Source organism: Lithobates pipiens, unplaced genomic scaffold (assembly GCF_037356315.1).
Source record: "Lithobates pipiens isolate NorthernLeopardFrog02 unplaced genomic scaffold, aLitPip1_a1.2 Scaffold_19, whole genome shotgun sequence".
Taxonomy (NCBI): Eukaryota; Metazoa; Chordata; class Amphibia; order Anura; family Ranidae; genus Lithobates; species Lithobates pipiens.
The window spans coordinates 35,957,026-35,969,248 of NW_027507764.1; the positions used below are offsets into that span (position 1 = coordinate 35,957,026).

The 12,223-nt window shown below is 43.0% G+C and overlaps 1 protein-coding gene across 3 annotated transcripts in view; it reads right to left on the bottom strand.

Annotated features, from left to right (window-relative positions):
* NKTR (natural killer cell triggering receptor) overlaps window positions 1-12,223 on the bottom strand; it is a 98,515-nt gene that overhangs the window by 20,407 nt on the left and 65,885 nt on the right. For all 3 annotated transcript variants that reach the window (XM_077490656.1, XM_077490655.1, XM_077490657.1), the window contains 3 exons: window positions 9,750-9,825; window positions 8,682-8,830; window positions 4,793-7,444 (listed from right to left, as the gene is read on the bottom strand). In XM_077490656.1, coding sequence (XP_077346782.1) covers window positions 4,793-7,444; window positions 8,682-8,830; window positions 9,750-9,825 — 2,877 coding nt within the window. The remainder of the gene's footprint in view (window positions 1-4,792; window positions 7,445-8,681; window positions 8,831-9,749; window positions 9,826-12,223) is intronic.

Below are 12,223 nucleotides of genomic sequence, written 5' to 3' on the forward strand. Positions count from 1 at the left end.
GTAAAGTATCATCTGTCCAATAAATAATTTTTTAAATATTTTAGTTATGGCATGCTTTGCAATACCAAGCTATTCTGATGAAGGATTATATTTTAATAGCTCTAGCAGTATCGGTAAGACATGTTAAACAGGGACTTATAGGAATTATATATTCTTCTATACAAAAGATAACTAGAACTAATTCACAAGAGGGTAGTTTTGGACTTTGGAATAGAGATTTAGAGATGAGGAGTGGGGGCATGCCTTAAAAATATGTATTTAGGGTATCCTTATCCTCCTCACAGTGCTTGACTCAGTTTATTGTTTAATCATTCATAGTGGCCATTATACTCCTTTAAAACTTCACTCTTGGGGGGTGAAACAAATACATCAAATTGTCCAAGATGTACCATTGGCACAGGTACACTTATGCATATGTTGTGGCGATGCCCAAAATTGCATCACTACTGGGAGATTGTATTTGATGCTCTAAATTCCCTGTGTTTTACATAAGTACAGATTGATCCAAAAATTGCATTGCTAGGGATTATATTGGAAGATACACTCCCAGTTGAAATGCACGTGATATGGATGAGAACTATGTATGTGGCTCGCAAACATATTACAAAAATGGATAACAAACTACCCACCAATGGTAGATCAATGGATCAAAGCAACTAATCTTAAATTGAAGACAAGAGGAACTGACATAAAAACAGAAGGTGCCCAAAAAAAAAAAAAAAAAAAAAAAAAGGAAAAATTTGGCACTGGTGGTGAGCTTCCAACTTACCTAAGAAGTCAGATGAGAATATTAATGATAATATGGAAAGTTAATTTTGTGGCAGAATTCTGGAAGGAAATAATGAACATGAATCTAGGCGGCATCTATGGTAGTAATGTTCTGGAGGTGTCTACGTAATGATTGAAATCGTTTTTTTTTTTTTTCTTTCTTTTTAGGTTGATTTCGTTGGGTAACGTTTTAAAATGATTTATATGTGTTTTTCTTTTATGTTGTATAATGAAAAAAAAAAAAAATCAATTACAAGGATTTGATTGAAAAAAAAAAAGAGAACTGGGTGAAAGCTCTTTGGCATCAACTCAACTCGCCATGTTTGGAGGAGGAGGAATGCTGCCTATGACGCCAAAAACACCATCCCCACTGTTAAAACATGGAGGTGGAAACATTATGCTTTGGGGGGGGGGGGGGGGTTTCTTTTAAGAGGACAAGATAACTTCACCTCAAAAGGGACGATGAACGGGGCCAAATATTGGGTGAGCTCCTCCTTCCCTTGGCCAGGGCATTGAAAATGAGTGGTGGATGGGTATTCCAGCATGACAATGACCCAAAACACACGGCCGAGGCAACAAAGGAGTGGCTCAAGAAGAAGCACATTAAGGTCCTGGAGTGGCCTAGCCAGTCTCCAGACCTTAATCTCAGAAAATATTTAAAGAGAGCTGAAGGTTTGAGTTCCAAACCTCAGCCTCAAAACCTTAATGACTTGGAGAGGATCTGCTAAATCGCTCCTGAGATGTGTGCAAACCTGGTGGCCAACTACAAGAGACGTCTGATCTCTGTGATTGACAACAAGGGTTTTGCCACCAAGTACTAAGTCATGCTTTGCGAAGGGGTCGAACACTTATTTCACTCACTAAAACGCAAATCAATTAAACTTTTTTGAAATGCGTTTTTATATATATATATATTTTTGTTATTCTGTCTATCACTGTTAAAATAAACCTACCATTAAAATTATAGACTGATCATTTCTTTGTCAGTGGGCAAACATCCAAAATCAGCCGGGGATCGAATACCTTTTTCCCCTCAGTGTATCCAATCACATGCATGGAAAATAAAACACAGTAAACTTTCTGGCACATTATTGGATGATGGAAGTTGGCAAAGCTTCCCCTCGTTTAATAAGCTCTGGAGTAACTGCACTTGCAAAGTGCACACAGTCTATTTGCCTTTAGTAAATCAACCTCCTTAGTGTCATTCAACCCAGGTGCCCGAGGTGGTCTTGTGGGGGGGGGGGGGGGGCTCTGGCTTAAAGGTCAGTATTGCATCCCAAGTCAGATTTTTTTTTTCTAACTTTCAAGGAGCCTATTGGAAGGTTAAAAAATAAAACTAAATAAAAAACCTTTGCCCGGAGTAGGGCTTTAAAGATAAATTCCAGGTATGCAAGGTCACCTTTCCACCTCGTCCAATCAGCGAACACTTTGCCTTCATTGAGAAAATGCAAAGTGACATCTGAATGGTGCCCGGGCTGAGCAAGGGACCTTCTGTGCTCACAATGCAACAGGGCATCTGCTTTGTACAGGACCGGGAAGCTAATGGAGATCAATACAGTAGCCTTGTCTACGACAGTGATTTCCAGCTTCCAGGGGATCCCACAGCTATGACATATATTGTATCTCACAAAAGTGAGTACACCCCTCACATTAAAGTAAATAATTTATTCTATCTTTTCATGTGACAACACTGAAGAAATGACACTTGTCTACAATGTAAAGTAGTGAGTGTACAGCTTGTATAACAGTGTCAATTTGCTGTCCCCTCAAAATAACTCAACACACAGCCATTAATGTCTAAACCGCTGGCAACAAAAGTCAGTACACCCCTAAGTGAAAATGTCCAAAGTGGGCCCAATTAGCCATTTTCCCTTCCCGGTGTCATGTGACTCGTTAGTGTTACAAGGTCTCAGGTGTGAATGGGGAGCAGGTGTGTTAAATTTGGTGTTATCGCTCTCACTCTCTCATACTGCTCACTGCAAGTTCAACATGGCACCTCATGGCAAAGAACTGAGGATCTGAAAAAAAATAATTGTTGCTCTAAATAAAGGCGGCCAAGGCCAGTGATGGTGAACCTTGGCACCCCAGATGTTTTGGAACTACATTTCCCATGATGCTTATGCATTCTGCAGTATAGTTGAGCATCATGGGAAATGTATTTCTAAAACATCTGAGGTGCCAAGGTTCGCCATCACTGGCCTAGGCTATAAGAAGATTGCCAAGACCCTGAAACTGAGCTGCAGCATGTTGACCAAGACCATACAGTGGTTTAAAAGGACAGGTTCCACTCAGAACAGGCCTCACCATGGTTGACCAGAGAAGTTGAATGCACGTGCTCAGCATCATATCCAGAGGTTGTCTTTGGGAAATAGACATATCAGTGCTGCCGGCATTGCGGCAGAGGTTAAAGGGGTGGGGGGTCAGCCTGTCAGTGCTCAGACCATACGCCACACACTGCATCAAATTGGTCTGCATGGCTGTCATCCCAGAAGGAAGCCTCTTCTAAAGATGATGCACAAGAAAGCCTGCAAACAGTTTGCTGAAGACAAGCAGACTAATGACATGGATTACTGGAACCATGTCCTGTGGTCTGATGAGACCAAGATAAACTTATTTGGTTCAGATGGTGTCAAGCGTGTGTGGGGGCAACCAAGTGAGGAGTACAAAGACAAGTGTGTCTTGCCTAGTCAAGCATGGTGGTGGGAGTGTCATGGTCTGGGGCCGCATGAGTGCTGCCGGCACTGGGGAGTTACAGTTCATTGAGGGAACCATGAATGCCGACATGTACTGTGACATACTGAAGCAGAGCATGATCCCCTCCCTTCAGAGACTGGGCTGCAGGGCAAAATTCCAACATAACGACTCCAAACAACCCCAAGACGACCACTGCCTGACTAAAGAAGCTGAGGTGTAAAGGTGATGGACTGGCCAAGCATGTCTCCAGACCTAAACCCTATTGAGCATCTGTGGAGCATCCTCAAATTAAACGTGGAGGAGCGCAAGGTCTCTAACATCCACCAGCTCTGTGATGTCATCATGGAGGAGGGGAAGAGGACTCCAGTGGCAACCTGTGAAGCTCTGGTGAACTCCATGTTCAAGAGGGTTAAGGCAGTGCTGGAAAATAATGGTGGTCACACAAAATATTAACACTCCGGGCCCAATTTGGACATTTTCACTTAGGGGTGTACTCACTTTTGTTGCCGGCGGTTTAGACATTAATGGCTGTGTGTTGAGTTATTTTGAGGGGACAGCAAATTTACACTGTTATACAAGCTGTACACTCACTACTTTACATTGTAGCCAAGTAGCATTTCTTTATTGTTGTCACATGAAAAGATATGATAAAATACTTATAAAAAAGTTAGGGGTGTACTTACTTCTGTGAGATACTTTACATACTTACATTGGTCCGAGCTGGACCATATACTAGAACAGGTTTTCAGGTGACATCTCCCCAATGGAGACACTAAAAATCTGAAAAGGAGGTTTTAACCCTTCCCTGCTTCCCAAAAACATTTAAAAAAATGTTTGTGTTATTGTTATTAGCTTGCATATCCCCTGAGAAAGCTGTTGCGAAACATGTCAGGATAGATGACTGCAAGCTTTTTCCCACCTTCTGTATTATTCGGACCAGTCTCTTGTCATTTTGTAACTATGCAATGGCTGAAAATGTGCAAAATCAATTTTAATAATAAAATCAATTATTTTATGTATTGGATTTTCTTATTACTGTACTCTCAATATATTAGCACTGTAAAAATCCCCTTTTTCTTTTCCCATATACTCCTTATTTATACTTTGAATTGGGATGAGGTGCTGTCTAAAAAAGGTGCTGATGGAGGTTTGAGTCAAAAAAATATAATTAAAAAAATGGTTTGATTGGTGTTAGGCTCTTATAATAAAGCTACAGATCGCAATAATTTTTCATAGATGACAAAACAAGGCTCTTCAGTTATGTACAGGCCAAGACCAAATTAATCTGCCATTCTGTAAAAGAGATGGCACAAAAAGAACTAGTCCTTACCTTGATGAAGAACTGTAACTATGAGAGCGGCTTCTGGACCTGCTAGAAGACCCAGACCCAGACCTGCGACTTGAGTGGGATTTGCTTCGGGACCTGTTCTTGCTACCGGAGCGACTTTTTGCCTCATGACTTGAAGACCTTTCTTCGCTGGAACTTTCCTGGTTTCTGGGCCTTTGGTTTAACCGGGCGGTTTTCCTGACTTCATCAAAAAGTGACCCTGGCTTCACTTTATTTTTGCTTTTGATCTCAATTCGTAAACCTTGAGGTTTCTTTTCTGGCTCTGATGTCGCAATCACTGGTGTGGTAACGAGCTTGACTGGTTGTCCAAAAGTAGGCCCTTGGACAGGTTTCCACTTATTGTCTACTGCTACGGTCTCGGCACCAACAGTCTCCACCTTTTCTGGACCAGCTGGAGTGACTGCAGCAGATGGGTTGATACTTTGACTTTTCTCTTTCTTGACTTGAACATTTTCAGAAACAGTTGTTGACAACGGGGGCACCGGGTCCGAGGTGCCACCTGTACGAGGTGTAGACGTGCTGCTGGAAGAATTTGTTTCAAGTTTGATCTGGGGTAAGGACCGGTGAGAAGTAAAAGTTTTTAGGTCTTCTGATTTCTGAGGAACATTTGCAGGAGTAAGCGGAGATTTTGTTAAGTTTGATAAAGTGTCACGTTCCTTTTCATCCTTTTTTAAGTCGGATGTTAGCGGCAAAGCTTTTTTAGCGGGCTCGGTATTAACTTTATCAATCAGCAGAGACCCGTTGGGGGTGACTTTAGACTCTACATTAGACTTGTCCTTCAGAAGTAGGTCTTTTGGTTTGCTTAGATGTACATCGGAATCTCCTTCTGCCATTTCCTCGTCATCTTCTCCAAACTCAAGTGGGGGTTGCCAGCGGAAGGCTTCCTTTTTCTTTTGTGCTTTCTGCTTCTTCTCTTTCTTCTTTTTCGATTTTTCCTTGGCCCTCTTCGAATGGCTTTTCTTCTTACTGGAACGGCGCTTGTGTTTTTTTGACTTGCTTTTACTGGTCTCCTGAGCTGAACTATCAGATAAAGGAGATTTGGTAAGTTTTTCAGAAATGCTTTCAGAAGCGCGGGTCGATTGAGTCTCAGAAGGTGGTGTCTTCGAGTCTTCAATCAATTCGGAGTCGGATTCCGAACTAGCTTCACCTTCCTCTTTTCCAGAAGACATTACGGAGTCCTCCAAGTTTGCATTTTGAGAATTGGGGTTATTTTTCTCCTCTTTAATGGCTTGCTCAACAGTTTCCTTTAAAATATCACTTTGTAGAACTTGGTCTATGTCAGATATTACGGCTTGTGTGTTATCTTGATCACATTTGGAATCTGGCTTCGATTCACTTTTATTATCTTCTGATTGTTGTGGGCTACGGGAGTTATGGTTTTCAAGCATAGCCTTGGTAGTCTGCAGTAATGATTTAGTAAATTCCTCTCCTCCGCTTTCAGAGGAAGAGTGGGAATTGGAGAAGCTTCTAGTGCTTTTTCGAGAAATAGGTTTGCCTTTGGCATGAACCTTGGGGCTGTCATCTTTTGATTTGCTTCTTCTCTTTGCTGAGGATGTGTCTGTAGGAACTGTGTCATCGTTGGACTCGCTAGATGATGAGCTGTCATATGAAGACGATGCCCTGCCATTCGCTCGAGAGGATGAGCTACTTCGGCTCCTGGATCTAGAATACGATCTACTGTAGGATCTGCTTCTAGAAGAGTCATGTTTAGTTTTGCGGCGAGAACGCCTTCTAGAATAATCACTGTGCTCGCTGTCTGAGCTTGCACGATTGCGAAGTGAATGGTTTTTGGCATTACTGTTACCTCGTTTGGCTGGTGCAGAAAGCGCATTAGTGGATTTGGCTTTGATTTCCTGTATTCGCTCGTATGACGGCTTCCAAGGCTTTTGTCCAGGTTTCCACCTGGAAGGTGGGGGGCTGTCACTCAAAGAAATCACATTCTCCCTTGTTGCATATGTCAAAAGAGAATCATCAGCCGACTTTGTCGGTTGCTGCACCACGGTTTTTGCCGTCTCATTTGCTGGATTTGGGTTACTTCTCGACTTCTTTGTTTGGGAGGGCGGAGAAGAAGATCTTCGCTGTTTCGATGATTGATGAGAGTGAGCACTCGAGTGGGCTCCAGAAGCATTTCGGTTTCTGGACCTTGACTTACTCCTAGACTTGCTTCTTGAAGGACTCTGTGATCTAGAGGTGGATTTTGAGCTTTTTCTGGACCTTTTGCTTCCTCTGGAATAAGACCTTGATCTGGAATTTGTGTTCTTGCTGGAATGACTTGAAGACTTCTGATCTTTGTCTGACCGAGACCAGCGCTTTTTTGAAGAGTCTCTAGAAGACCTCGAAGATGATCTTCGAGTTCGTTCCTGAGAAGATTTCCTCTTCCTGCTCAAAGATTCTTCTTTGTTTGATGCTGATGGCTGATCTTTCTTTGGTGGCTTACGTTTCTTTGTATGTTTTGGCTTTTTGGCTTTCTTTTTATGTTTAAGCTTTTTATCTTTCTTTCGAGTTTTAGAACGGGAAACATGCTCCCTGCTGGCATCAGAGCGATAACCATCATGTGACCAAGAACTGGACCTTGATCTTGATCGTGGAGACAAGCTTCCCTCCTCCCAGCGGCTCGACAAACGATCGCTGAGCCTACGGAGAGAAAAAAAAGTCATACTAGGTCTTAGTTTGAAGACATAAACAAAAATACATTAACATACTGTAGCAAATTATATTCAAAGTGCAACTAATATCAAAAAATGGAGCAGATAGATGCTGTACTTTGTTTTTCCAGTAAAGACATCACTTTATTTAGGAAGTGTTACCAGTCCAGTGTGTTTCCATGCTGTTTATATGTTACCACAGAGTTATCAAGTTAGGAGGAGGCAGATTAGGGTACAGAAGGCACAACAGTAATGCAGCATGTCAAAACATCACTATTTAAAGTGTTACTAAACCCAGGATCCTGCATTCACTATATCTGGTCTCCCACAGAACATGGAAATGGAAATATTTTAGTAAATATAAACTTTTTCGTACTGTACTGTTTTGTTATGAAAACAAACAGATTAAAAAAAATTAATATATATATATATATATATATATATATATAAACCTTTTCATAAGCAGTATATAGCAGTCTTGTGACTTCTATTAGTGTCTGGTTAAAAGACGAGTTTTCATTCTCCTCTGACTGTCCTATGAGGCTGCAGGACCCCTAACCTTCTGTCTGGATGCAGTGCTGATCACATGCACCATCTGAAGAAAAAAAAATAAAAAATCTCTCTGGCAATACACACCAAACTGAGCATGTGCAGAGTGCATCCAAAGGTCCTGTACTATAAGGAGATGGATTGGGAACAGAGGAAAAAGGGGGAGGATCAGAGATGACAGGATCAAAAAGCCTTTTTAGACAATGCAGAGGGCAAGCGAGGGAGACCAGGAGGAGGAGGAGGGCAAGCGAGGGAGACCAGGAGGAGGAGGAGGGCAAGCGAGGGAGACCAGGAGGAGGAGGAGGGCAAGCGAGGGAGACCAGGAGGAGGAGGAGGGCAAGCGAGGGAGACCAGGAGGGCAAGCGAGGGAGAAGAGGAGGAGGAGGGCAAGCGAGGGAGACCAGGAGGAGGAGGAGGGCAAGCGAGGGAGAACAGGAGGAGGAGGGCAAGCGAGGGAGAAGAGGAGGAGGAGGGCAAGCGAGGGAGAACAGGAGGAGGAGGGCAAGCGAAGGAGAGCAGAGGACAACTTTTTTTCCCCCAGAGGAGGGCAGAGAGTTGAATAATAAAATTAACAGCATGCACCTTGTGTTGTCTGGCAGGACTTCTGCTTTTAAAATGTAAAAATTGATGACAAGTTCTCCTAAAATATTCATGACTGTGGCACCCTTGACTCTTACTTGTCTCCCTTGCTCCATTTTTCTCCAGAGGGGGGTTTATATGTCTTTAGTCTCTGCATTTCCTCCTTCCAGTGTGGAGGGGTCTCGCTGCTTTCGCCATCATCATCCGATTCTGACCGAGATCTAGACCTTGGGGGTGTGTGGTATCGCTGGAAGCAGATTATAAAAAAAAAAAAAAACACACCATGAGGACTTCTATAATAACAATCATGTATGGAGAGATTGTAAAATTCAGTGTGACCTGTAACACATTTCATCCTAGATCAGACATTCAGATTGCATGATAAATAACAGAAGCAAGTCTACATGGAAAACGTGCGCCGACAAGAGGTGTTCACTGTAATGTTGAACTGTCCTGGCATTTCAGTAATAAAAGTGAGGCCAGATCCCAAAGTAGTCCTTAGCCCTAAATAAAGGCCAATCATCCACACTAGAACATATTATCCTCAAAGTCGGCTGATTGACTGATATCTTAAATCTGTTTATGTTTTGCCTTTCCTGGTTCCTCCCTCCCCCCATCATCTATATTATTAACCACTTGTGTACTCGCCGGTCATGGTGAGAAAAAAAGAAAAAGAAAAAAAAGAAGAAGTACAGCTCCCCCCTTACCTAAGCCCCGATCTCGATCCAGGGATGTGCACAAGACCCGAGGCTCTCCCGGGTCTCTTGTTCCTGATCAGCTGAGATGCAGCAGCAGAAGCTATTGGCTCCCGCTGCTGTCAATCACAGCCAGTGAGGGGGGGAGCGGCGGGGGGCAGGGCTAAGCCAAGCTCTCTGTCTCTTAAACAAAGAGCTGGCTCGGGAGCGAGCATGTATGAGTGCCCCTACAGCAAGCGACTTGCTATGGGGGCAAGCGTGAGGGGCCCAGAGCAACGGCAGGGGATCAAAAAAAAGAGGATTGGGGCTGCTCTGTGCAAAAACATTACACAGATCAGGCAAGTATAAAGTGTTATTTTTCTTAAATAAAATTCATTCTTTTACAAACACTTAAAATGTAAATGGTAGTATTCTGGTCTAGTATATGCCTTCTAGAATAGATTCACACGAAGAAAAACACATGACACGTACTATGGTGCCTCGGCCTTTGATTTTCCTTCCAGATTTGGTGATGGAGCTGTTGTCAGGCAGCGCAGGAGACGGCTTCCTAGAAGTGGAAAGATAACAGAGAATTGTTGGACTGAATCATCACATTTCTGATATAGGCTATACAATATCTACAGAGCAGTCCATATCTCTCAGTTATATTGTTCCCCTTTATTTTTCTGTTTGTTTACTTTGTTTTTCATCATTCACAGACCACTAGCCCCATATTTTTGTTCTTGCCTAGGGGAAAATGATGAGTAAGCCCATGCAGCCTCCTGGGATATTCAAGCCACACATCCCAGGGGGCATCAGCTTCCACATAGCACAGGAGGAAGGATCTGGCGCCACCACATCAGGGAGCCGGGTGTTCCGTCAGAATCGGCGATCCGCCAGATTAGGCAACGGAAGTGACGTTCCGTCACCTCATTGTACATCGGGTCCCTGCATGTGATCTAGCAGGAGCGCGCCCGCTGGTCCGGCGGACACCGTCTACTCGTGGTATACAGAGGCAGAACGTAGATCTGCTTATGTAAACAAGGTGGATCCTCGTTCTGTCAGATCTTCTGTTCCCAGTGATCGGGAGCAGTGACCTTCGTCATTTCCCTGGCAGCCCACCCCCTCTGCAGTTAGAACACACCCAAGGAACACCATTACCACCCCCTTGATCGCCCCCTAGTGTTAACCCCTTTCCCGCCAGTGCCATTTTTACATTGATCACTGCATTTTTATAGCACTGATCAATGCAATAATGTCACTGGTCCCCAAAAAGTGTAATTTTAGAGTCAGATTTATCCACCACAATGTTGCAGGCCCACAAAAAATAAAAACCACCATTACCAGTAAAAACAATAAAAAATAAATAAAAGTCACTAAATTTATCCTACAGTTTTTAGACGCGATAGCTTTTGCGCAAATCAATCAATATAAGCCTATTGCAATTTTTTTTTTTTTAATCAAAAACATTTAGAAGAATATATAATCGGACTAAACTGATGAATACATTTTTTTGGGGGGGGATATTTATTATAGCAAAAAGTAAAAAAATATTGTTTTTTTTCCCCAAAAATGTCAGTTTTTTTGTTTATAGCGCAAAACAAAAATAAAATAAAACAAAAATGGCAGAGGTGATCAAATACCACCAAAAGAAAGCTCTATTTCTGGGGGGGGGGGGGGGAACATTTTTGTTCGAGTACAGTGTCAGGCGACCGTGCAATTGTCAGCTAAATCCACACAGTGCCGTATGGCAAAATAATGGCGTGGTCATTAAGGGGGAAAAAAATCTTCTGGTCATTTTAATAGTTATTTTAGCAATAAAGTGAGTGTATATACATAAATATTCTATGTTGACATCTGTGATGCCGTTTGCACGTTTCATTTTGAAAGCCTAAAAAGGTTTAGCGCTGACCAGTGCAGGGTGTACAAACATGGCCTCCGCCACCTTCTTTCAAAATGCAACTTCAAATCGCCATTGCAGATGCCAATATACAATATTTATATATGCTCACTTTATTGCTAAAAATACTGTTAAATTGAAGACGTAGGTGGGTGTAAGATGTCCGCTTCCTCCTCCTCCTTCTGACTACAATGTTCTGTGAGATTAGGCAACCTGGTACGGGTGTACGCATGTGCAGGTGACATCACTTCCGTTATCTAATCTGAAGGGTCGCCAATTCTGACAGAACACTGGTGGATGTAAGATGTCCGCTGCCTCCTTCTGTGAGATTAGGCAACCTGGTAGCGGGGGTGTACGCATGCGCAGGTGACGTCACTTCCATTACCCAATCTGAAGGGTCGCCAATTCTGACGGAACACTAGTGGATGTAAGATGTCCACTGCCTCCTCCTGACTATAGCGTTCTGTGATATTAGGCAACCTGGTAGCGGGGGTGTACGCATGTGCAGGTGACGTCACTTCCGTTACCTAATCTGAAGGGTCGCCAATTCTGACGGAACACTAGTGGATGTAAGATGTCCACTGCCTCCTCCTGACTATAGCGTTCTGTGAGATTAGGTAACCTGGTAGCGGGGGTGTACACATGCGCAGGTGACCTACCGTCACTTCTGTTACCTAATCTGAAGGGTCGCCAATTCTGACGGAACACTGGCTGCTAAAACCAGAAAGAGACAGCCAGCTGCCGATGACAAAGGGAAGATGGCTGCACGGGGACTGGGGGTGCAGCAGCAGTGGATTAGAACAGAGCTGGATTCGCTGGGCATGCAAGCATGTTTATGAAGGATATCCCAGCTAAAAAGATAAGCAGAGATTGGGGAAAAATAAACAAATACAAAAATAAATAAATAAAAAAAAGGATAAGAAAGGAGATGGAAGTTCCCTCAGGAAAGCATTTTTTTTGGGCCTAGCCCACTTTTGACACAATATTTGTTGTCAAAGGTTACCACTGTAAACAGAGCGACTTGAGGATTAGAGGGGAAAATTAATTTTGCAATCACCCCAAGTAA